Consider the following 27,923-nt stretch of genomic DNA (forward strand, 5'->3'; position numbering starts at 1 on the left):
CGGGATTTGAACCAAGGAACCCAGCATTGAGAGGCCAGCGCGCTGCCGCCTGGGCCACGGAGTCGGCCATAAAATATGGCATGTAATTTCATTTCACATCTTCCCCCATCCCGTATCAGGAAACAGGACTAACTGGTAGACATACAGAAAAGAAGGCTCTCCAAGATACACTCATTTACCTGAAGAAGGAGCACTGCGGTTTCTATTTGAAGATTGTAAGTAGGTTGAGAATTGTTATTCTTTCATGTATTATTATTATTATTATTATTATTATTATTATTATTATTATTATTATTATTTGTATATGGATCCAATGGATCACGCCAAGCTCTAATGATTCTGTTTTCTGAGTTGCCAAACAGCTCTCATCCTTTCTCCGTGGATCCTTTCTCATTCTTCTGTCCACTGTGCTCCAGTCTTCTTTTTCACTTCGTTCTCTGGTTGCACTTTCCATCCATTAATTTTTTTCCTATAGAGGTTTCTGTCCGCGGTGTCAGTTGAGTTCATCTGGGCTTTTTCTAGATCTTTCTTCACTTCGAGTACCCATAGAATATTTTTTAGATGTTCTAAGTAGGTGAGAACCTTGTGTGTTAGTCTACTTGTTGGTAGTCTGGGGACGTGCCCATAAAATTTCAGACGTCTTTTGCGGATGTCTGCTGCAATGTCGGAAAACTCTTCTGTTACTTTGCATGGCCTCAGTCTATAACTATCTTCTGTTTTTCAGGGGCCGAGAATTTTCCTTAGGGTTCTTCTTTTTCTTTTAAAATGTTTTCTAAGTCACCTTTCCTGTTTAGTGTAAGGGCCTCGCTGGCATATAAGACTTCGGGCTTAATTACTGTATTATAGTGTCTGATCTTAGCATGGCGGGACAAGCACTTTTTATTTTATAAGTTGTGGACCCTACCGTAGGCTTTCTGAAATTTTTGTAGGCGAATTTTCTGGGCAGTCTTCTCACCTCCCATTAGTTCAAGTATTTCTCCCAAGTACTTGAAGTGTGGTACTCGGTTGATTTGCCCATATGTCATGTTCAAATTTTGGATGTCAAGTTTTGAGCAGAAGAATTTGGTCTTTTCAAAGGAAATTTGTAGGCCAAACTTTCCAGCACATTCGCTAAGGGTTTCAATTTGTTTAACGGCTGTGACTACATCATCTGTCACTATGGCCAGGTCATCTGCAAAAGCGAGGTAGGATATCTTAATACCGTCTTTGGGTCGTCCTAGTCGTATGGGGTGCCAGTATCCCATGTCTTTCAATGTCTTCTCCCACTCGTGGATGACTTTGTCTAAGACGAGGTTGAAAAGAAGCGGAGATAGGCCGTCGCTTTGTCGGACGCCAGTTTTAATCGGGAATGGTTCAGAGATTTCCCCCATGAATTTAACTTTGGAGGTAGTGTCAGTGAGTGTTGCCTTGATGAGGTTGAGGGTCTTGGAGTCAAGCCCGAGTTCCTCAAGAATAACAAAGAGAGACTGTCGATCAACCGAGTCGTACGCTTTCCTGAAGTCAACAAAAATGCAGATGACTGGTTTGTTCCTCAATGCTTTGTATTTAAGTGTTGCCTTCAAGTTGAATATTTGTTCTGCACACGAGCGACCAGGGTGGAATCCTGCTTGATATTCGCCAATACTTTGTTCAGGTTGTTCTTGTGTTCTTTTCATATATATATATTTATATCCATGTGTGTGTGTTCGAGCACGCATGCCTATTCTCCTGAACCCTTGTCTCATAAAGGCTCCGTGGTGGTATTTTAAGCCACCATTGCTGCAGGTTTGAATCATTTTAGTCCTGTCTTCCTGTCAGATTCTTGTGAGTAAATGAAATCAACAGCGTACTTAATATGTTGCCATTTTACACAAGTATACCACAGCCTCACTTACTTATGCTCATACTTATTTACTTAGGTAGATTTTTATGGTGAACTTTGAATCATATACCCTTATCCTCGTTACATCTATTAAATTTTAAAGGTATGTTGAATACCAATTGCCATTGAGTAAGAAATAACCATTATCCAGAAAATTCTTACTTGCTAGCTTACCCTGACTTTGTCTTGACCAACATATATCTTGTTTGAGTGAATATAACCCTTATTTGACACTGACATGTTATAAACCAACTTGTAAATCTTCCTACACATTTAATGAAATGTGTATAACCCCTACATTCATCAGGAATCCATCTATTCACATTATTGCACAGTATGTAATTCATAACTTATGACTGGGTGAGACTTCCTTCATCAGACTTACTACCTGCCAGATCAAAATATTTATTTTGTTTTAGAAACTAATCACATGGCACGACTACTCTGAAGTGTGGTGTGCTTACACAAATACCTGTGCAGTAGTGCACTAATCTTATCAAAATACTATGAATTACAAATAGTTACAAAAGCACTCCAGCCATTGTATCTGCATCAAAACAGAAATTCGACAATTAATATTGATATATAAATGCCGAACTAAGGACATTTATACACTCACAGGTAATTTGAACCTCTGTGACAAGTTTCAACAAGTACAAAATCTTCTATAAAACATCCATTAGTGACACATATATTTGTTATGTGAGAGCATGAGCCGTAAAAAACGAGTTTGTATTTTAGTTTATACAAATACACATTCTAGACACCACAAAAACATAGATTTCCTTACAGAGTGATACTCACTGTAAGTACAAGGGCTGATGAGCGCACACTTTCAAGCCCCTATATTTAAACATATGATTTTATATCTGGCATATAATTTATGTGTGTTTTTCTCGTTACAGAGAGGCATGTATGGCAGGAACTGCTTTTCACGAGGAGACTGCTGCAAGATTACAAATAGTTACCTTCCCAACAAAATGTCAACGGTTGACATGTATCATAGTAAAGCATTCTGTGGGTCATACTCGAAGGATGGTGATCATTTTCTTAGTGCGTGTCAAGGTGAGTTGTATTCTTTGGTAGAAGTGCATTATAAGTCAGGCTATAAGTATTTATATTTTTAGGAATTAATCTTGAGTATGATGGAGAACTCTTTTCATTCAAGTTATATTCATAATTATAAGTGCTACGTTATGCTCAACAATGGGAGTGGAAGGCTCTGTGAGGAAACCAAGATTTGAATTCTGGTGCTGAGAGTGGCTGACCCCAGTGTGGTTTCTTTCTCAGATTTTTCACGGCTATAGGCAAATATCAGAACACAACAAAACTCTTAATTTTCTAGACTTAACCATTACTAGACATCCTTCTTCTTTATCATATAAAATTTTCAGAAAACCAACCCAAACTGCAACCACAATATGACAAGATTCTTCGCACCCTCAATCACATAAACGTGCTACTTAAAACAGCCTAATTTTCCGTGCCTTCAACACCCCTATGTCTAAAAGAGATTTAAATAATGAATTAAACACCATCCGTAACATCGCTAAATTCAGTGGCTATAACAACTAAAGACAAAACCAAACCCACTGCATTCTCTACTTTCACTTTCACTCAAGAAGCTTATAAAATAACTAATGTTCTTAAAAAACATAACATGAAAATTTCCTTTAGAACCAATAACAGAAATTTTGATATATTACACAACTCTAAATCACTAAATAAATCTAATGCTTTTTCAAAATCTGGAGTATACAGATTCAAATGTAACAACTGCAGCTCCCCGTACATCGGTCAAACTGGCCGCAACTTCAACATCAGATACTCCGAACATATCAACGCCATTAAATACAACAGATTCTCTGCCATAGGATTCCAAGCCATGACTCCAAGCACAATTTCACCAATACTGAAAAAGACATGAAAATACATTAACAAAGGCCCCCTCTTAAACACTACTGAAAATCCTCTCTTAAACACTACTGAAAATTGTTTTATTCACCTTGACCAATACTTCAACCCCAATTTCAACTTAAACGACATTTCTGAAAAACCCAACATCCTATTTGACTTCCTAATTCTTCTTCTCAAAAATTCTAAATTTCAAAACCTAAATTCAATTTTCCATGCCTTACAAAGTTCTTACCCACATTTTGTACCTCCAGTAACCCACCCTCCTAACCCACCCTAAACTACCCCTCCTTCATCCCTATCTTATCCTTTCTCACCACCTTTTAACTTTAAACCCTTTTAATCTTTTCTTATCCACTAATCTTCTTTCTTTATTAACTTATCCTATTTTTCTTTTCACCTCTAAAAAAAAAAAAAAATGCTACATTGCCACCTTCATTTTGGGCCCTCACTTTCAAATTTAAACTCATGCCTTGCGTCCGCCAACTTTGACTACTTCAATCACGACCTGAATTTTTTATATTCAAGAAATAGCGCACTGTGCATACACGTTTTCATTTGTTTCCGGTATTGCGCTTTTTACCTTTTTTTTCTCTTCACCATTGTTTTTTCACGTCAACTGTTCTAAAAATCTTCAAGATCATAATTACGTATTCAGTTATATTGAATCGTATTGTAATTATATATTGAACCCGAGTGACTTAGGCCCAAAGTCAATCATGATTTGATTGATAAAATAATATATGGTACATTTATTGAAATACAGAAGTGTAGTTGAAAATATTTCATCTGTGTCGAAATATGAGCGAGGAAGGACGACAGACTGGAGCCTGACGGATTAGCTCGACACAACGACATTTAGCTACTTCACAGCAGGGGATCTCATTAGTTGGCGAACAAGGAAATACAGAGTCCACAAATAAGTCTTGGTCAGAAAGAGAAAGGGGATAGGTGATACAAAGGAAACTCGCAACATGAGTAATGCACTGGGATATTTTTGGCAGGACGGAAATTCCGTGACGTCATGGAAAGCTACAGCGGCTGCGAGGACATTCGCTAGCCTAGGTTCGGGCAGGTGGAGATTTAAATCACGTGACCGCTTGCCGGCCAATCGTAAAAATTTGATGTAAGACTCAAGGATACCATTTTAAGGAATGATGGATGAGATATTCTCGTAACTTCAAAAGTAATTAGTAATAAATTATTGTGAGTACACGGATCGATGTAATGAATTTATTAGATGTCACGCATGGAAAAATAATCAATAATTATTGGCAAATTAAATAAATTGAAGGCTGGATTTCTTGGAAACCAGACAGCTTGAATCTCATTGGCTGGACGAAGACCACGTTGTAAGGGACGCTTCCGAAGGCGCGAAATGTGAGGAGCTAAATCCACCCGTATCTCCTAAATCTGTGATCACCAGGAGTTCATATTTAATCCAGCAGATATGCTAGCGGAGTGGATTAATTTGATGTAAATGTTAACGTCCAATTCGGAGTGCAAGTACCGATATTAAAATTCCACCCCCTCCCTCAGGGGTATGACGTCAATGAATCCGCAAGGGAAAGCTTCATCCATATATACGGGACAAGGGATCCTCGCCAACACACTTGAAATGAATCTCTGGAGGTGAACCATCGGTCGCGGCTAACTTCAAATTCTACGGGCGTACAGTAACTCAACATTTAATGGCGCGAGCATCCGCCAGTGTTTATAAAATGTGATCGCGCTCAAGCAACATGAACTGGAAATAGTTAACGTAGGACAGTGTTTGCCAGCTATAAATATCAGTGAAGTAAATTAATTGCACTGTAAGAGAGTAATATAAATTGTACCACAATAAGTACGTAAATAACATACTGTGTGACGGACAGTACTTTAAGGGAATAATAGCCTGTACTTTGCAATATCGAACCGCTATCATGAACACTTCAAGAAGGCCGTATGAAACGGGCGCATCGCGTCATACGACATAAATCGCGACGGGCGTAAAAGTTGACACCTCGTCGTACGTGTCCAGGTTCATTGTGCGGTAATTGGACGAAGATTAAAATAGTGTAAAATATTAAATTTTTGGGTCTAGGATATTAATTTGTTGTATAAACGTTAAAGTGTTCAGTGTTAACGTTTTCAATGGTGAAGTTTTGTGATAATTAAGATATTAGTGTAAAATGGTAATGTGCCAGGAAATCTTTTGTGGAACTATGCCATCAAGAATGGAGGAGTAAAATGCAGAGAGGGGCCGAAAGGAGCCTCTCATCTGCAAAGCTGTAATGGAATACCGATAACTAAGATGAGTACTAAACTGTAAATAATATTTGGGAAATGTTATCGTGATGGGAAAAATGGGAATAATTTGATTACACTTGGTTACCTTCTGTAACAAGATGAGTCGCTTAACGACCCCATCCTAAATTTGTAGCACGGACAGTAGTAAATAATAACAATGTAAATAATCGGGTCTTTTTATGTATTCAGTTTGTTGTAGATGTAAATTTTGTAGATATAGGGTAGTACGTTAAGTCATGCATGCATTCATAATTTCTTTGTAGTCAAGAATAATTTTCTTTACATTTGATTTTGGTTATGATAGTTAAATAGACCCGATATGTGCTTTTCTGTTTGTCATTTTAACGAGCTATGTAATGACATTGAAGGAAGGTCCAGCTTCGTCATACCAGTTGTGTTTTGTTGTTGATTAGTATGTTCACAGTTTCAAAGTGAAGTTGTTAAATTTGGGAGAAGCGATTATAATAATAATATTCCAAGTAAATCGTATCTGGAGTTGATTAGTGCCAGAATAAATCGAAATTGTAAAAGGGGTTATGCGTTAAACATATTAAGAGTGGACTACCGTGTAACAGGCGAAATTAAATTTTTTAAAATTAATAATAATAATAAATAAAAAAATAAAACTACTTTTTTTTGAAGAAATTTTTTTTTTAATTTAATTTTGATATAATAATAATTCATGAGATATTGGAATTTTTAATGATCAGTGCGTAATAATAAAATTTAAGTGATCAGGTGTTGATTTTGTCGGAAATCATTTAATGACGGGAGGTCGTTTTTAATTCGGAATTAAAGTGTGTGGTAATTTAACTTGATAAATTAATAACATTGAAATGTAGATCGGTGCTAATAATCCGTACATGTTAATGAACGTGTGGTTTAAATTACGGTCCAGTATTTTTTACGTGTAAATGTCGTGTCTTAAAGTTGCAATTCATTAGCCGGAACACGTAGGACTAATATTACGAAACCATGATTGTCAAATTTTGGTAAATATAATTTCAAGATGTTACGATTATTTGTGGAGAATGAACTAAGGCGTAGATCAAAATGAGATAGAAAAATGTTAAAGAATCTGCAGTCAGATAATAAAAGGTCGTATGATGTCAGAAGTAAATAAATAAGTCAGTTGATAATTCTGTGAGAAATAAATGAATCAAGGAATATTGAGATAGAAAGGGATATAAATTCCGTACGAGAGACACTTAGGATATTGAAATGAGTGTAAAATGTACGGGCAGTGTCACAGAGAAATACTGAGTTACGTAGCGGGTAGAATTCGAACCCGTGACAGCATGTACGAAATAAATAGACTGCACAGCTATTCGTCGAGATACTACGGATCTAAGGATAATGAGAGTTCTGAGTCCACATAAATGATCGTATATTGTAATCATTGTAATGACGAGCGATGACAATCATGATGTCGTGATAATAATAATAATAAATATTGCAGATAAATGATTGGACCGCCTTAATTAATTGAGCGTTGATAAAGATGTTAAACGGGAATCTAAATGATAATATGCAACCGATAATAATAATAACAATGTAAGGACGATGTTAAATCATCGCGGTCAGATTAATAATAATTGTCATAATAATAACAGTAATGATGCCGTTGGTTGATCAGGGAAATAATTATAATTGCGACCGATATCTTAATAGGTTTTGGCGGAAGTGACCGGTTCATTAGTAATAATAATAATATTGAGTGACGTGAATAATAAATATAATAATATCTTGGGTCACCTATTTAATAATAATAATAATTTCAATGATGATAACTTCGTGGATAAATGAATATTCTAACGATAGTGGATTTAATTATTTGGTGACAACATCCCTCTACTCTTATGTTGAATAATAAGAGTGATAATATTATAGTCATTTTGTTACCTCGTTATCGTACGGTTTCCGCACGGGAGGAGTTACAGTAATACTTGGTATGTTTGTTTACTTCGCCCGCGATGCGATGGGAGGTCATTGCCACGGTATTTCCCACCGCTTCTCGTTATCTCATCTGTGGCAGTAGTCTACTGAGGCTACTTTGTAACATTTCAGATCATGTGTAAATAAAATGTAAATGCTAATTCATTGGTATGGCATCAGCTGGACATCGTAAGATAGGAATTGTCCTGGAATCCATTTTTCATAATTCACGAGAAACGTTACCCAGTCTGAGTACCGGTCTCGGAAAAATGTATATAGCCGGGGTACATCATCTTAGTTAAATCGGGAAGCCAACCGTAACATGGGTTATGCTCGGGCTCCCGATAAAAGGAAGTTATATCCTTGAACAACGGTTCGATTCAAATGGAATCGATCCGTAAGTTATACTCCACTTGTAATTTCTTTCAGAAGCAACCCAGCAACATATTGTTACCACTTGCGGTATAGCAAGTGATTTATTTATGTAACATGTGTGGGAATTTAAATATCGTTGCCAAATGTATCAAAGTTTCGTACGTCGGATGGCGTAATAAACTGCTCCTTCTGGCAAATTATTTCAAAGGAAACCATTCTCATAATCTTTTTATTGTAGTTAAATGGTACCCTTTTTAAAGTTAACAGTCACTTCCTAGTCCTATCATGGAGTCCTTAAATTCAAGTTTACAATCGAGCCTTCCCCATTTTTAATTTTTAATTGCTCCGTTCATTCCCGTGTTCATTGATGCCGCTATATTTATATTTGATGACTTAAATAATGAACCGACACCCCTAAGATAAATGCTAGTCTGGGACTCGGGAGGTGGACGGGTGCAATATATAGGTACATTTTCGTGAACTAAGCAAATACTTGATCATTAATCTATCCTTCAATCTCCGTCAGCGTATGAAACTACAGCACTTGACGTTGTAAACACCGCGCCGATCTTCTGGAGCTTGCAAGTTACTTCGGTTGAGCTGCTCATCTCTGGCTTCTTCATGACTTTAGATCTTCATATTTGGATTGTGTTGTGACTTTGTGCCTGACGGTGTATGCAGTCTGGCTCATTTAACTGTTCTCTGCTTTTCGTGAACATTGTGAGACAGTGCCAAACATTGCGTGTGCCGTGCTGATGCTCGGAAGATTACGCATTACTTCTTTTAAGTGACTTACATTCCACTTCGTCTGAATTTTACGGTGCCTACCCCCGTCATTTTTATATTGCCTCTTCAACTGATATTGTGTGGACTTGACCGATAACTTCTTTCTTACTTATGCATTGTTTTTCGAGTTATAATCGGCTGATGATGACCCAGACTGGGGTCGAAACCGGTACCTTTTCCGCTTTTAATTAAATAAGAATGTAATCTCTACATCTCTTATTTACTTGTATTGAATAGGTTGAACTACCATATTTATTATTTCAATTTAACTTTGATACTTTTCAATACGGAACAATGAAATTTTTATCTTTAAATTCAGTTAGTCAGTCGAGCAGTACTTGGTGATACAGTAGTTCTGTGGACTTACATTTATTGTATTATTCATTTGTTCATTTTTATGTGATCTTTTTGCCCTATTGCTTTGCATTTGTAGCACTCGCAGATTTGTCTTTAAAATTAATTTTTTTCTGTCTGTAATGCAAGACTAATGTGTGGCTGTACTGACATGCCAGCTGCTCACCCCGATATCATCTATTAACTGCAATAAACAAACACTAGCACCTCCTCATCCAAGTGCAATATTTTTTTTTGATAAGTAATACAGTTGAACTGGTTAAGACGTCTCTCTATAGTGCATTTACCTGGTTATTATACACCATTATTCCAAAGTCCCAGTCCATATCCTATTAAATGCATGCTAAGGAAACCTGGATAGTGAATTTATGTCACTCTTTAGTACATTCATAACTTCCGCCGTAAGGAATATAAATTAGCATTCCCAGCCACGTTGCGCACATGACTGACCTGGGTAAGGATTTGGTAGAGAACTTAATTTCGCTGCTCCAGAATGAATAGCGCAGTAGCGTGTTAGCCTACAACTACAGGGAGCATCAGTCCCAAGCCTGCATTTGCTGTGGTTGTTTGGATCATGCAACAATAGTTCAGATGACGTGTTCATGCTTAATTTTACGTTCATAAGTGAAACGTACTTAAATTAGGCCTACTCTTCTTACACATAGTGTTTTGCAGGACATTCAGATATGGAGAAAAAGAAAGCTGGACAAAGCTGGCAAAAAATCAAAGTTCATTGAAAAAATGGATGCAAATCGCCCAAATATTGGAGATTCTCACGATGACTTTAAACACAATTGTAAGCAACCGAAAGAAGATTGATGATACTTATCTGGCAGGAGTAAGCAACCAAAAGAAATTTGTTCGTAAAAGCCAGTTTCCAAATTCAGAAGATGTTCCTGGTGAAATGGTTTAAACAAGCTCGGGCTGTAAATGTTCCTATTGACAGAACAGTGATTTGAGGAAATGCATCACATTTAGCTGCCAAAATGGGATGATGCTGGTGGCTTTACATAGATAGGTCTTCTGGCGACGTTGGGATAGGAAAGGCCTAGGAGTTGAAAGAAAGCGGTCCTGGCCTTAATTAAGGTGATGTGAAAATGGAAAACCATGGAAACCATCTTCAGGGCTGCTGGTAGTGGGATTCGAACCCACTATCTCCCAGATGCAAGCTCACAGCCGCGCGCCCCTGACTGCACGGCCAACTCAAAAATGGGATAATGTAACTTCAAGGCATCTAATGGGTGGCTTGAAGGTTTTAAAAAAACGAATAAACTACCATAGAAATCTGCTCGTGGGGATGCTGCCAGTGTCAGTATCGATAATGTTCAGACTTTGAAAGATACGACGCTGCTGGAAGTCTTAAAGGACTATAGTAGTGATGATAGTATTGGAGATGAAGCAGTGCTATTTTTCCAGCTTCTTCCTGATAAAGTGTATGCATTCAAGGATGAGAAGTGCCATGGAGGTACACTGAATAAAGAGAGACTAACAATGCTATTATACTGCAACAAGAGTGGTAGGGAGAAATTGGCACCGCTTATAATAGGGAATTGGAACAATACGTGCAATTTAGGGATGTACGTACCTTTCCATGCCAGTATACGGCAAATACCATGCTTGGATGATGTCATCAATTTTTGAGAACTTCTTGCTATTATTTTATGCCAGAATGGGAGTACAGCAGAAGAAAATCATATTGTTCATTGACCGATGTGCTGCACATCCAATTAATACATCTTATGTGACAAATGTTTGTGTAGTATTTTTTTCTGCGAACTGTACAAGCCATCATCCGGAGCGTGAAGCAGAAATATAGAAAGATGCTCTTGCAGAACAGGTTGACTTTTCTGGAAACGGCTTTACGTAAAATCTGAATTTTTACACTATGCATTCCTTAAAATGTACTTGGGAATCTGTAAACGAGACCACAATTCGTAACTGTGTCTGCGAAGTGGGCTTCATTCAGCCGATTTCAGTGGAATTAATGAAAAGCACTGATCATGTTGTTGAAGAATGTAACCAGCTTGGGGCAGATGAAAAGGCAAATTTTGCCACATATGTTGAATGTGTGATGACGATGTTGCCACCTGCAATGTGCTGGTGGTAGACAAAATTCATGAACAACTGATGAATGATAAGGACAGTAACAAGCAAGATCCCAAGGATGAAAATGAAACCGGTGAGACCTGCGCAGCAGTACCAACTTATCCAGCAGGTGAAGAAGCTATGGATGTAGTGCGACGTTGCATGTCAAGTTTTTACGTTGACACTCGTGTATGTAATTTGGAACAAAAGAAATAGCAGTCTACTTTAGACATGTTTCTTTCACGCATGTGATGATGTGCAAGTTACTCTGTGGATTTTTAAACCTGTGTTTCTTTGCTCTGAATCAAATTCTTGATTATTTTTCTGCATTTTATATTTTTATGCAAATACTGTTATACATAGTTCATATTTCTAAGAACATTTTTCCTTGATGTTTTACTATGTTTGTGTTTTTAAAATGTACAGTTCCTTTATTCATTTAATTATTTATAACTGTAAACACTTGTTTCTTTGTTTTTATCATATTTACTTTTGTTCAAACCTAACTGTAAATTTAACAGCATAATTTTTTTTCATTTCTGGCATATTTCCTCGTTAAGATATTTTCAGTCCCCACAAATATGTCCTTGCTTACATTAGTTCACAAGGCTAATGATAATAAAGATATCCTGGTACTGGAAATGAACAGTTATAACTTTTACAAGTGATAAACTACATTGTGGTTCCATTTTGAAATTTACAATCATATAAATCTTATTACAGTGAAACCTCGATTATCCATTTCCAGAAACCATGTTTTTGCAGATTACTCATTCAAATTATGTGGTGCCAGAAGCATCCTAATTAAATCATGTTGTAAAAAATCTTGCATTATCCGTTCTTCGAAGATATGATATCCTGAATCAACCGTCCAGAAATTTGAGTCCCATCAGCACTAAATCCTCAATAAAAGATTTTTCAAGAAAATATCTCTTTCAAAAAAGCAGTTACAACATACCTATGGATCTGTATGTTAACGTCCCATTATTACGGTAATTAGAGCAAGTAGATACTGTACTGAGAAAGCGATCGGCTGTGAATTTGCTTAAGACACAATCTTAGCATCTCATTCGGCTAGTATCATGTAGGAAATCCTTGAAAATCATAAAGCAGAGAGTGGCCACAACAATTGGAAGGAGACAGCGCATTTTGACAGCTCTAGTTGAAGACTGAACAAGTTTCATCAAATGTTCGTACTTGTAAAACCTCTGTGTTGTGTCCAGGGCTAGATGTTTATTTTTTACTTTCTTCTATTGTATTGCCGAACAGGTTTTCAGCACTTCACACAGGGCGCTATATATACAGAGGTGTGAAAATGATTAAACACAAAGCAAAATGTTTAATATTTTCTAGTTCCATTCACTCTAGAATCACTCAACTATGTGATACTGACAATTTTACTCAATCAAATGCATGAGGCAACCTTTAACTGCATCATGATGTAGAATTTGGCAGCACTGTGCAGAAAACATAGAGTAAGTAAAACTGACTATGCAGTCAAAACTGGTTAGGACGTTTTTGTGGGGACCGAGGAAAAAAAAAAAAAAGGTTGTAAAGAGGAAACGTGCTAAAACGTTTTTGCTATTAATCTTAAAAGTTAGGTTTGAATGTAAAAATAATTATGATAAAGACAAAGAAACAAGTGTTTACAATTATAAATAATGAAATGAATAGTAAAATATCAAGGAAAAACTTTCTTATAAATGCGAACTATATGTCCGTATTTGCATAAAAAATTTAATTACAAGATATTAGAATAATTCCGTATTGACGGTTTTCACTTCACAAAGGAAAAATTTAATGTATCCTCCTATTCAATTCATAACGTAATTCCATCATTAGATGAAGTAATAAAATTCAAACATGTTTCAACTCGTTTGAGCCATCTTCGGTGAAATGGGGGGGTGTAAAGTTATTTACATCATGCAAGCTAAAAATGTGCTAAAACATAATGAAGGAACAAATGGAAAAACAAAAGAAACATAAACAGACCTCTTTAAGTCTTAATCTCCTGCTCATCATGACGTATAGTCTGAAGAGTTGCATCATGCATAAAAGGGAAATAAATCAACTGCAAGCTGTTGAAATGAAGTTCCTTAGATCAGCTGTACAGAAAACAAGGAAAGACAGAATTCGGAATGATCAGATTTGAAGAGACCTGCAGGTCAACCTGATTATGGAAGAAAAGCTGAGTGTTGCAAGGCTGAAGTGGCTAGGACACGTTTAGTGGATTCAGGTGCTTCGAACACCAAGGAAGTATTTTGAAAATATCGTTCTGGGACGAAGACCATTTGAACGCCCTAGAAAAAGGTGGATATATCAGATAGGAGAATACCTAGAGAAGAGTGGAGAAACTTGGGATGTTGTAGAGAGAAAACAAGCATACCAAGACTGTAATAAATGGAGGCACATCATTCTTAACCTGGATCTGCCCAAGATTTTAGTTTTTGAGAATCAGCTTGTATCTTTTAGCGTTGGATGATGTGGATATGAAGATCCCAGAAAACCTTTAATTTTATTTATTTGGCACGAAACTTCCGAGAAAAGGCCTGTGCCATATATTGCAGACTGGGCTTTAGTGCTGCTGTCTTTTGTTTCATGTACAGGAATTTGGATGTTATTCCGCATTTGGCTACTGATATGCTTTCATTCAATACTTTCTTTTGTAAATCATCAGAATACAAGTTTTTCTTCAATATTTGCATATATTACAAAAATGATGTTGTTCCAGAATTATTAAAAATACATAGATGTTTGAATTTTGGTGCTAGGGATGATTTTTTTAGGGGTTGTAAATGACCTGAGTTGTCAATTGTATGACGAAATGAATTTATATTTTAAATAATAATGCTAAAATCTCACAAGCTACCGAAATCTTGAGGCAATCGGTCTGTATGGGGAATCATATTAGCGGTATGTAAAAAGGTAAGTCACCTGTTCATACGAGTACTCCACTAACGGTGTTATTCTGAAAGGCAAGTACACACTACTTATTACCTTTGCATGTATGATAATTAGTAAAACAGACTACACATAAACGTACATTGCACATGGTACACTGGGTTCTAGGCCCAGCAAGGCAATTTTCTGACCCACATCTTCTCTTCGCTCCTGGAATTGTAGAAGGCCAGTTATGCATTCCATCGTACCGTCATACTGCATTACGTCCAAAACAACGAGATCTGCTGAACAAGGGAGCAGGTTTGTAGTGTGTGAGATAAGTTCGGACAATTGCTCGTTGAAAATCAAGTTGAGAAATGCCTTCTCCAGACATGTGTTTCAGCTGCCATGCTCAAGAACATTCAGCTGCTGTAGGAGTGACGACATAGTTCGGCATCAACCACAGTATTTTAGATGTGTCATTTCGTTTCAAGTTTGAATGTTTTGTTTGGACTTCATCAATGTTTTAAATTAAGATTGTAAATTGTGGCATACCAAAGTTTTAAATTTATTATTGGTTATATGTGTGCATATGTCTTCCAGTTGTAGCGTGGCTGAAGATGACCCAACATATAGGGGGTCGAAACTAGTCCCAGTTTTATAAGACAATATACAAGCTTATGGTATTGAATAGGTAGACCCTTCTCTACCCTTCAGTAGTGATCTGTTGTCAATACAGACCATAATGAAACTCATAACTTATGAGTTCACTTCCTTCACTTTCAGATATGAGGTTGTACCTCTGGAGATGCCCCTGATTTTCACAAGTTCCTAAACTGGGATGTTGTCTGAGTGGGTTTTGATTTTGTACAAAACAGCAAATTTTCTTGAGCAACGGCAACCTTTTCGTGATATTTCACTCACAATGTGATCTGACTTTGCTCAAATGTTAAAGTGGCAGCATTGACATGAAGACAAAAGCAAGTGTTGAACTCGGCAACAATGCTCAGCTATTTATAAGCAATCTGACTTGAACTTCATTATGAAGAGTAAAGGTACTCTTTAATAACATTCTTGTCTCTGTAAACCGATGTACGGTATCGCCTAAGCATTCCAAAACCACAATTGTTTTGGTATGTTTGTTTCCTTTTTTCTGTATTTGTCTTTACCAAATGACTGTCTAGTGTATCAGGTGTCTCGCAGAAGCAGCTTTAACTGTGTATGTTAACCTGTAGAGTGAGGCTCACTTCAGGTGACGGGGCTGGAGGGAGCCCGCTGGTGGGCACGCGTCATGTAAAGTGCAGAAAGTTTTTATTTTTAATCTCCATTACGAAACGAGCGGCAGGTTTGGAACTTTCTCCGTATCTTCCAAGAGGTGCTGCCATCTGACAGAATTTTTTCACCTTCGTGTATCTAAGCAGGTCTCGTCTGGGAATCTCCTTGTTTTGTGCTACATAGCTGCGTAGCCCAAGAACAACCATTGTGGCGCTTGGCTATTGCTAGTGCAAGAAGTTCAGTCAGTGTGCTGCATGGAGCCTAGCATTGCGTGTCTCGGTGTGAATGTTTTCAGCTCTCATTTGTTTTGTTGGTATATGTACCAGGAGGTACACCTCAACCCTGCACATTTAAAAGAAGCACCACCGGGCGAGTTGGCCGTGTGGTTAGGAGCGCGCAGCTTGTGAGGTCGCATCCGGGAGATAGTAGGTTTGAACCCCACTATCGGCAGCCCTGAAAATGGTTCTGCGTGGTTTCCCATTTTCATACAAGGTAAATGAAAATGAAATGGCGTATGGCTTTTAGTGCCGGGAGTGTCCGAGGACATGTTCGGCTCGCCAGGTGCAGGTCTTTCGATTTGACACCCGTAGGTGACCTGCGCGTCGTGATGAGGATGAAATGATGATGAAGACGACACATACACCCAGCCCCAGTGCCAGTGAAATTAACCAATGGTGGTTAAAATTCCCGACCCTGCCGGGAATCGAACCCGGGACCTCTCTGACCAAAGGCCAGCACGCTAACCATTTAGCCATGGAGCCAGACATCGAATCAAGAAGGACAGGCCCACGTACATGGCATTCGTAGATCTAGAAAAGGCATTCGATAATGTTGATTGGACCAAGCTATTTATGATTCTGAAGATGATAGGGATCAGATACCGAGAACAATCTGTATAAAAATCAGTCTGCAGTGATAAGAATCGAGGGCTTTGAAAAAGAAGCAGCAATCCAGAAAGGAGTGAGGCAAGGCTGCAGTTTGTCCCCTCTCCTTTTCAATAGAACAGGCCGTTTCCTTCCCATTCCTAGGCCTTTCCTGTCCCATCGTCGCCATAAGACCTATCTGTGTTGGTGCGACGTAAAGCAAATAGCAAAAAAAAAAAAAAAAGTGCCTTAAAGAAAATTTTGAAACAGCTACAGCATAAAGTTGGGACATTGACCAGAAGATGTCACCATTGAATTATGGAGTAATTTTGTTATTGTGAAGTTGCCTAAACTGTCTGTATTTATTGGTTTTATCGTGGATTACGTCAGGATGTTTTTCCATATATGTTACAAAAAACTGAGGTAATGCACTCTGGTGCAAGGTAAAATAATGAATGATTTAAAGTTTTGTGTCATTATGTTTTCTCAACTAAAGTAACTTTCATTTATTTTTGTTATTTCAAGGTTTGCAACACTTTTATCTCATTCCGCCAGTTTTGGAATCTGGCCAATCACTAATTTTCTGTAAATATTTTTCAGCCAATCACTGGCTTCTTGTAGGTTTTTGGTTTACCCAATAAAAATTGGAGGGTGTGTCCGGATTTAGTCCAGAACCCTCTTGAACAGTCCCCTCGGGTATATAAGCTGCAGCCTTTTCAGGCTACCTGGTCTTATTGATCGTCGTCTTTCTGAGAGTTTGTGTTAAGACAGGAGGCGGGGTGCCTTATTCTTCGCCAGCCAGTTCAACAGCCAAGGTAATGGCCACTAGTCTTATTTTTCTGTAGTTACCTCCGCAGACTTACACAAGGGGAAGGTTCAAATTTCTAACTATGTAACCTCCTGGTTTCTAATATGTAAACCTTCTTTCGGCTAATGTAAAAATTTCATAAAGACTTCAACTGTAAATCGGGGATAGAGAGTGCGTTATCCTCTCGAGTTCCCCTTCAACTTAGTTTGAGGTGACTACGATGTTGTAACTGTTTCTCTTTTCTGTAAAGCATTTAATTAACCTTCATTCTAGTCACCTCAGTAGCTTGGGATTAGCCTCTGCATCATCGGGCTGAGAGCCCAATTAGGGTTTTATATTTAATTTAATAGGAGCGCGAGTGAACGCCTAGACTCATTTTGTGTTCGGGTCAGTAATTTAACCTGTTTTTCTTTTCCATGAAGGCCCGTAGTTTTACCCCTGTGTACTAAATTGTAAAATTGCAAGTTGGATTTTAATCTCCTTTCAGCAGGTTGATATCCTAGAGAGGCCAGAAATTGGGAGCGCAGTCTCCTTGGTTAATGTTGGAGAGCATGTAAGCTCTTAATGAGATTGCTGTCTTGCTGCCTTTGGAAGGCCGTATTTGTAACCTTTGAAGCAAGGTGCTCGTTTCGGAAGATTTCTCCTTGTCTATGTAAACGCTAATTGGTGATATTGTAAAGTTGGAAATTAGGGGCTTGGAGCCCAAATCGGTTAAATTCCCTATTCTTGTGTTTTCCAATTCTTGTATCAAGATTGTTAAGTTTGAAATTTCAAAAGAAATATAACCTTCATTTTTAAAGTTTTAACTTAATCTCTGATATAGTATGTACCGGGCGGTACACCTCCACGCCGCTAATTTAAAAATTGCGCCAGGTGAAACTCCTCTGCTGGAGGAAGTCTGAACTTTATCTACGCTGTTAATTCTTTACCTTCTCAGAAGATGTCACCACGTGGAAAATTTTGAGTTTTTGAACTGTGTCATTTTTGATGTGTTTTTGTTTCGCTTGAAGTAAGAAGTGTAAACTTTCTCTCCTAGAGGACACTACTGAAGATCAACAATAGTGCACCCTAGTGCGGAGTCAAAGAACTATTTTGTTGGAGAAATTTTTATTTCAAATGTTTGTTTCTTGTTAAATTTCCTTCTGTTATTGTTTAAGTTGGCTGTATACCCCTCCTTTTCCCCTTGTTTTAGGTTTATCCAATCCCGAATTTCTTTTAGTAATTTCCGACCAATCTGATGTATTTTCCCCCAACTTGGATATGTTTCTGTACCCTAGCCAATAAAATTATTGTGGGCGGGTGTTTTCATTCCCCTAACGCCTAGAACCTTCCGCGAGAGGATATAAACTGCTGATTTTTGGGTCTCTGCGCCACTTCTGTTCCATCTTTCAGTGTATTAAGTACATAGCAGGGGGCGGGAAGCGCCTCTTTCTTCGGCAGCGGTCAACAACAAGGTAATGGCTGATTTATAACTTCTTTCTTTGCTAGCTCAGCAGTTTAACTTTCGGCGCGGGTTCTAAGCGTTCAACCATGTAACCTTTTCCTAAAATGTAACTACTCTTTTCATCTATTCTTTTTTAAAGCTTCATACTGGGATAGAGAGTGCTAACCCTCTCGAGCTCCCACTCATATTGTTGTGAGGTGAACTTAGTTTTCTCAACCTATTCTCCGTTAACGTAAAACAAATTGTTCTCTTCTTAAGTCACCTCTTTAGTATGGGATTAGCCCTTGTATTAACGGCCTAGGGCCAAGTAGGTCTTAAGCAAAGTGTATTGGGAGTGCAAGTTCGCCTCCTCTCAAATTGTATTTTAGAGGTCATGCATTAACCTTCTTGTCATTTAACAGACCTCAGTAGGTTGGGAATTTTACCCCTGTGTATATGTCCTTGGAGGACAGCTTAAAGGTGGAGTTCGGAGTGGCCTATGATAGGCTTGTATTTTAGGGGGAAGTTGCCCTTTCTTGAAAATTGTGTTTCTGCCTCAAGGAGGCTTTTTGGGTGTAATTGGAAGCAAATGTTTCTGGCATGTTTGGGGGTTTTCGGCCCCTTTGTTGTATGGTGTTCATTGTAAGGTTGGGCTCATTGCTCAAGAATTATGTTTCTGACTTTTGAAGCCCCAAATGGGGTACCTATGTAAATGTATTTTTCAATCGTGTTTCGGCTACTAAGTACCTGTTCTATTTGTTGTTACCTAATTTTGAAAAGAAAATATAACCTTGTTAAATTTTAAAATTAATTTCACTTTAGTAGCTTGAGACCTATTCACCACCCAGCACCTTCTTTCATGCATAACTACCACAAAAACACGGTAACAAGTGGTAGCAGAGCGTGGTTGAATGGGTCTCAATTTAGCCCCTTTTGACGGCTACACATTGTTTTGATCCGAACTCTAACCATTTTCTCAGTTGCTGGAATTTTTTGACTTTTTCAAAATTGTTCTGTCATCATGCCAGGCCCTCGCGATGTTCTCCATCTTAATTATTTGCGCAAAGAGGAGTTGATCTATGAATTAACTATCAGAAATGTGCAATCTGGAGGCACGGTTGCAGTAGACACTAACAAGCTTAGAGAGTCCCTAGATTTGCCCATTTCCATCCCCAATTTGGGAGAGAAAGAAATTGACGACTCTCTTTCCACGATCACGGAGAATATTACTGGGCTAGCTTCTGTAGTTAGTTTTTTTTATGAAAATGATCCTTCTCCCAATCAAATTAAGCGTGTGCAAGCTAGGCTATATCACTTTTCAAATAGAGTTAACGATCTGTTGTCTCTAAAGTTGAATGACGTTCAGAAGAAGGAAGCTAGTACGCTGCTTGAAAATATGTCTGAATTATCTAGCAAGGTCACGCAATTGTTAACTGGGGAAGTTCCTCCCAAATCTGATCAACCCACCATAGTGAATGTAGGTAGCGAGGAAGCACCTCCTAAGGGAGAAGTAAATAGGAAAACCATTGCTGCCCAAACTATCTCTGCCCCATTGGACAACGAGCCTGAACGCCGTGCATCGTTGAGTAACATCCGTTCTGAATTAACTTCCTTGCCATTGAAACCTTTACCTACTATGTCACCCGGGTTTAGCAGCTTGCCTCATTCATTGGCAATGTTGCTCAGAGGTATCTCTAAGTTTTCGGTTAATACCACCAGTGAAGTAATTTCATTTTTAAGATTTCTGGTTGAATTTCAGGATCATGCCCTTGTGTTTTCTCTTTCTCCATGTCAAATTTTGCAAATTATCTATCCGTATGCTATTGGTATTCTCTCTGATAAAATCGTAAGAGCCATTGCCGAGCAATCATCTATTGAGGATTTCCATGCCCATTTGCTAGCTAACTTCATCCCGGCTAGGGCCAGGTCCTCCCTTATTCAGAAGTACTATTACCGTGTACAGCGCTTGGATGAAAACTTGGCAGACTTCATCCAAGATATTAAGTTTTATACTAGGGTGTTTGCCCTTCATTTTCCTGAAGATCAGATTGTACAGGCTATTGTGGAAGGCATTTCACCATCTTATAGGTCATACTTGTGTTTCGCGGCGTGCCCGCAAACTTTCTCTGAACTTGAAGCGTTGGCCGTCTCAGCGGAAGGAGTTAGATACGCCGATTCTTTGCGTGTAGCGAAAGAACCCCCGCCTTCCTTTAGTAACACTCGGCCTCCACCTCGCCGACCAGTCACACCCCGTAAATGTTATGCTTGCGGGTCGCCTGACCATCTTCGCAATAAATGTCCATTAGTCAAAACTAGTAGGGCAAATAATGGAGCTGGTTCAGCACAAGGCTGTTTTAAATGTGGGGTTTTCTCACATATCTCCAAGAATTGCCCAAACTCGAATAGCACCCCCTCCTGCTCAACTTCTGGTGCAAATTCTACCTATGCCAATAATAAAAAGTGACTAGTGGCTTCGGCTGAGTCAACTAATCCATCTTCCCGAGACTCAGCCCCTGGTAAACAGGTTGTAAATTTAGAGAACGAGCAATTTTCTAATTTATCTTTTGAAGGTCCCAAAGAGTGTCTTAGGATTGCGGCGGATTCCCCCGCACCGATTCCTTTTCTTAAGATTGAGTTAAATAACGAGCCTATTACAGCTCTCTTAGACTCAGGCAGTGTTTGTTCGATTATTTCGGCTGAATGGTATTCTAAATTGAAATCTGTTTGTAAACTACCTGACTATGTCTCATCTCCTGTGCAATATGTTTCGGCTAATTCATCCCCATTAGAAATTCTAGGTTCCTTATTGGTCAAAATTCGTATTTTTAAATTCACTTGGAGAGTTAAATTGTTTGTGGCCAAGCTCTTGTCTTGCCCCATTATATTGGGAGCGGACTTTATTTCTCACACTGGTCTTGTGCTCGATCTTCAGAGTAGGTCTTGCACTTTCAAATTTGCCTCTAATTGTAGCATTCCTCTATTAAAGTGTAAATCTGCATCATGTTCTTCTATTTCGCCTACCCAGGATGAGATGTTGTTAGACCTTAGACATCTACCTGAGGAGCAGGCTGATAGTATTCGCAAATTGTGTCAGTCGTTTCCCGAGGTGTTCTCTGATACTCTTGGTGTTACTGACCTGATCGAATACAAAATTGAGGTCACGGATTCGATTCCTGTTCGTTTTCCACCGTATAGGCTATCTCCACCTAAAATGAAGGCTCTGAAAGAAATTATCGATCAGATGTTGAAGGATGGTATTATTAGGCCCTCTAAGTCGGCGTATTCTTCGCCTATTTTTCTAGTTCCGAAACCCCAAGGAGGCTTCAGGCCTGTCATTGATTATAGGGCTCTCAATTGGAAGGTGGTGTTGCAATCTGTGCCCCTTCCTGACCTTCATTCTTGCTTTTCATGGTTTCGTAAGGCCAAGTTCTTTACTATCTTGGACTTAAATCAGGCCTACAATCAAATTCCCCTTGCCGAAGAGTCTAAACACCTTACAGCGTTTGCCACGGACTGGAATTTATATGAATACAACCGCGTGCCTTTCGGGCTCCCCACCGGAGCAGCTGTACTCACTAGGCTACTAGATAGGGTCTTCTCCGACATCAAATTTGAGTACTTATATCACTACTTGGATGATGTCGTCGTATTTTCAGAGACTTTTGAAGAACATCTAGATCATCTGCGAGAAGTTCTCGATCGCCTTCGTAAGGCTGGGTTAACTGTTAAGTTGTCCAAGGTTGCCTTCGCTAAGCCCTCTATGTCCTTCCTAGGGCATATTGTGTCACCTGATGGTGTAGCAGTCGATCATTCTAGAACCCAGGCCATCCGTGATTTCAAACCTCCCAAGGACATTAAAGGTATCGCCAGGTTCATTGGTATGGTGAATTTCTTCAGGAAGTTTATTCCTAACTTCGCTAATAGAGCGGCGCCCTTAAACCTTCTTCGTAGGAAAGGCATCAAATTCGAGTGGGGACCTTCTCAACAAGCCGCTTTTGAAGACCTTAAATTAGCACTTTGTAATGCCCCTGTACTTGCTATGCCTGATTTCTCGAAGAAATTCATCGTCCAAACCGACGCGTCGTCGTCAGCGGTAGCTGCAGTCCTTCTTCAAGAGACTGAACTAGGGAGGCGCCCCATCGCCTATGCGTCTAGGACATTGTCGGCTCAAGAAGCCAAGTATTCCATCTATGAGCTCGAAGGTTTGGCAGTCTTATTCGCCTTAGAGAAGTTCCGTCTCTATCTGGAACATGTCAAATTCGACCTGGAGACAGATAATCAAGCCTTAAGCTGGGTCTTAGGTAGGCCGCGTCGTACTGGTCGTATAGCCCGTTGGGCCATCCGTATTTCTGCCTTCCAATTTGATGTCAGGCATATCAGAGGTACCGAAAATGTTGTTGCTGATGGACTCAGCCGTATGTTTTCTAACGACGTCGAGACCCAGGAACCGATCGACAGTTCATCACCTCCCGAGTCCATACTATCTGGTGTTAATGCCATCTTAACAGATGCTCCCATGCTTTTTAGGGATATTGAGAAATACCAACGTGAAGATCCGACGCTGGCTCCGATAATGGAAACCCTTTCTTCTGGGGAACATGTCGTCCCTTATGTTCTGAGGAATGGTGTTCTATGTTGCCCTTCGAGGCATGATAAGATGATGAAGGTTGTTGTTCCAGCGGTTCTTGTACCTATGATCTTCAAGTATTATCATGAGACCCCATTAGGAGGGCATCTTGGTATCTTTAAAACTCGTGAAAAGATTCGTGAAATGTTCATCTGGAAAGGTATGGACGGTGAAATCCGTGAACTAGTAAAGGCCTGTAAATCCTGTTTGATTAGTAAACCAACCATGTCCACCAAGGTAGGCCTCTTGTCTTCGCATCAAGCATCGCGCCCCATGGAACGCCTGTATATTGATTATGTAGGACCCTTTCCCCAGTCGAAGGGAAATGCCAACAAATTCATCTTTGTATGTGTAGATGGTTTTACCAGATTTTCCTGGTTATTTCCGACTAAGCTGGCTACCGCTCAGTCCACCATTACTTGCCTAAATTCTATTTTTGCTTCTTTTGGTCCGTGCCAATATATTGTATCTGATAATGCTAAGGCTTTTACATCTAATTTATTTCGTAAATTCTGTTTTGACTTATCCATCTCTCATGTAACTACTTCTGCTTATTACCCTCAACCATCTCTGGCTGAACGGGTTAATCGTAATCTCAGGTCCGCACTGATTGCCTATCATCATGATGATCATTCCAGGTGGGACACGTCCCTGCATTGGTTAGCTTTTGCTTTGAATTCAGCGGTTCATGAATCACATAAATTCACTCCAGCTTTTTTGATGTTCAAGTTTGTTCCCAACTCGCCGCTCTCTAACCTCTGGTCTCTGAGTGACATTCTACCCGAGACAATAGATCCGGATAATATTAAAGATCTTTGGAAGAAGGCTAAAGCCAATCTTAAAGTGTCTCACGAAAAGGTCAGGGAAAGGTATGATCGTGGACGGAGACCCACCACTTTGAATGTAGGTGACCAGGTAATGGTCAAGAATTTTGTTCCCGCGGGCAAGCTTGCCCCCAGATTTCATGGGCCATGCATCATTCTCGATTTTCTTACGCCAGTTACGTTGTTAGTAAGCAATCCAGCCACTGAGAGGATATTTAGGGTTCACCTGTCACAGGTGAAACCAGTGTAAATTTTGTGTCAACTTGCTTCATATAATTTGAAAGGAATAGGAAGGTTATTTTTTTTTTTTTTGAGTTCAACTTTTAAGGCTTTCTGCCCCTTCTATAATATTTTGTCTTATATGTAAGCCATTTGTAAAACCTTCCCCGATCCGTTAAACTGCCATTCTGTCCTTGCCTCGGCCATTACCACGCTCCCGTCTCCTGCTTCAATACACACTGTGGCTTGATTTGAGTAAATGCCATGGATATCTGCACGCCGTTGACCCCTCAACCTCCTCACCAAGCCTGTGCCCTCAAAAAAATGATGATGGTCCAACAATATTCTGCCGCCTAGCTTTAATGTTTCAGTGCCCCCTCGGCCCCAGCGAGGACGACATGTGCACGGCGAGCCGGAGCTCTCCTCCCGTCCAAGGCTGATGTGCGGCGCACGACCTGCTACTTGCCCGCAGCCTGTATATGTTCACCGCGGGCGCGGCGTGCTTCAACACCTCTGCTCCCCTCATAGTGCGGGCGAGCGGTATCTCAGGGTACTTGAGGGGTCCGAGCGGCCTCCTTTGGACGCAAGCCGCAACGGCCGGTCTGGCCATCCCACTTCATCACCATCTACTACATGAACAGTTACTATAAGTAATGACTACACTTGGGAATTCAACTGCAATATTTGGTGGACTTTGAAATTTTTTTTTTTTTTCCTTCACTTTCAAGTATAAAAAGTTATCTTCAGAAATTCAACTTCTACAAATATAAAGACTTTACTTCATCTGCAACAACAAAATTTTGAAACTGAATCAAACCAAATTAAGAAATCTTATAAATGCTTCTGCAATCAATCTTCATATCCACAGCATAACTTGGACCTTGTTTCAAACAGATTTCATGTGTCACCCCTGGAGGAACTTTTGGGGGGGGGAGGTCTGTACCGGGCGGTACACCTCCACGCCGCTAATTTAAAAATTGCGCCAGGTGAAACTCCTCTGCTGGAGGAAGTCTGAACTTTATCTACGCTGTTAATTCTTTACCTTCTCAGAAGATGTCACCACGTGGAAAATTTTGAGTTTTTGAACTGTGTCATTTTTGATGTGTTTTTGTTTCGCTTGAAGTAAGAAGTGTAAACTTTCTCTCCTAGAGGACACTACTGAAGATCAACAATAGTGCACCCTAGTGCGGAGTCAAAGAACTATTTTGTTGGAGAAATTTTTATTTCAAATGTTTGTTTCTTGTTAAATTTCCTTCTGTTATTGTTTAAGTTGGCTGTATACCCCTCCTTTTCCCCTTGTTTTAGGTTTATCCAATCCCGAATTTCTTTTAGTAATTTCCGACCAATCTGATGTATTTTCCCCCAACTTGGATATGTTTCTGTACCCTAGCCAATAAAATTATTGTGGGCGGGTGTTTTCATTCCCCTAACGCCTAGAACCTTCCGCGAGAGGATATAAACTGCTGATTTTTGGGTCTCTGCGCCACTTCTGTTCCATCTTTCAGTGTATTAAGTACATAGCAGGGGGCGGGAAGCGCCTCTTTCTTCGGCAGCGGTCAACAACAAGGTAATGGCCGATTTATAACTTCTTTCTTTGCTAGCTCAGCAGTTTAACTTTCGGCGCGGGTTCTAAGCGTTCAACCATGTAACCTTTTCCTAAAATGTAACTACTCTTTTCATCTATTCTTTTTTAAAGCTTCATACTGGGATAGAGAGTGCTAACCCTCTCGAGCTCCCACTCATATTGTTGTGAGGTGAACTTAGTTTTCTCAACCTATTCTCCGTTAACGTAAAACAAATTGTTCTCTTCTTAAGTCACCTCTTTAGTATGGGATTAGCCCTTGTATTAACGGCCTAGGGCCAAGTAGGTCTTAAGCAAAGTGTATTGGGAGTGCAAGTTCGCCTCCTCTCAAATTGTATTTTAGAGGTCATGCATTAACCTTCTTGTCATTTAACAGACCTCAGTAGGTTGGGAATTTTACCCCTGTGTATATGTCCTTGGAGGACAGCTTAAAGGTGGAGTTCGGAGTGGCCTATGATAGGCTTGTATTTTAGGGGGAAGTTGCCCTTTCTTGAAAATTGTGTTTCTGCCTCAAGGAGGCTTTTTGGGTGTAATTGGAAGCAAATGTTTCTGGCATGTTTGGGGGTTTTCGGCCCCTTTGTTGTATGGTGTTCATTGTAAGGTTGGGCTCATTGCTCAAGAATTATGTTTCTGACTTTTGAAGCCCCAAATGGGGTACCTATGTAAATGTATTTTTCAATCGTGTTTCGGCTACTAAGTACCTGTTCTATTTGTTGTTACCTAATTTTGAAAAGAAAATATAACCTTGTTAAATTTTAAAATTAATTTCACTTTAGTAGCTTGAGACCTATTCACCACCCAGCACCTTCTTTCATGCATAACTACCACAAAAACACGGTAACATAGTAGATAGACCCATTCCACCCAGCACCTTTTTTCACCTCTTTCTGCTCCACGTAAACACTGTGACAGTATATAAATATCTCTTGTGATATGTTTTAATTCTACATGTAGCATTTCCTGTTTGTTGTAAACATGTCGAAAAGAATTGTAGATCTTCCGAGTGATGATATACAGGATATTCTCGGACTCAGTGAGGAAGATAGTTGCAGTGATTCTAGTTTATATACTAATGGTGAAACGATCCCACTATTAGATGCTCCAAGCACAAATGCTTCCGTCGGAGTAGGCCTGCTGCCTAGATGCCGTGGGCAGATGCCAAGTTCGAGTTCCGATGAGAGTAGTCAGAAAGTGAGAGCGATTTGCCTGCTATTCCGCCTAGTGACTGGGATGTAAGGAGATGCAGGACAGCCAAAGTGGAATTCAGGGCAAACTTTTAAATAAAAAAAGAACCGGACAAAATATTTGAGAATTTTTTTATGGTGAACTGTCCGTACGTATTGCAGAGAAAACTAATCTGTACGCTCAGCAGTCAATACAAGCTAGTATAGGAACAGGTGAAATGAGAAGAAGAAGAAGCAGAGAGAGGGATTGGGTTCCTAGTAACAAGGAAAAAATAAAACTTTTATTTGGGATCTTTTTTCCTCGGTATAATTCAAAAGCCGAAGCTATCTCATTATTTTTCAGTAATAGATTGTTTGCTATGCCCGTGTTTTACGAGACCATGACCGTGGAACTTTTTTTCCTTTTTCTGAAATTTTTACATTTCTTCAATATTGAGGCTTACGATCGGCAAGTATCCTCAAAACTCTACAAAGTGAAGCCAGTTTTAGACATTCTTGTATCAAAATTTAAAATTTCCTATTTGCCAGATGATCGTCTATCTATTGACGAAAGTTTACTCCTTTGGAAAGGTGGCCTGGGGTGGAAAATGTACATTCAGAAGAAGAAGAAGAAGAAGAAGGCTTGTTTTGGGATGG

The 27,923-nt window shown here is 39.3% G+C and overlaps 1 protein-coding gene across 2 annotated transcripts in view; it reads left to right on the plus strand.

The window, feature by feature from the left end:
• The window catches only part of LOC136874297 (DDB1- and CUL4-associated factor 11), a 169,078-nt gene that overhangs the window by 67,463 nt on the left and 73,692 nt on the right, over positions 1-27,923 (plus strand). For both annotated transcript variants that reach the window (XM_067147937.2, XM_067147938.2), the window contains one exon: positions 2,767-2,926. In XM_067147937.2, the coding sequence (XP_067004038.1) occupies positions 2,767-2,926 (160 nt within the window). The remainder of the gene's footprint in view (positions 1-2,766; positions 2,927-27,923) is intronic.

The sequence above is a fragment of the Anabrus simplex genome, chromosome 5 (assembly GCF_040414725.1).
Source record: "Anabrus simplex isolate iqAnaSimp1 chromosome 5, ASM4041472v1, whole genome shotgun sequence".
Taxonomy (NCBI): Eukaryota; Metazoa; Arthropoda; class Insecta; order Orthoptera; family Tettigoniidae; genus Anabrus; species Anabrus simplex.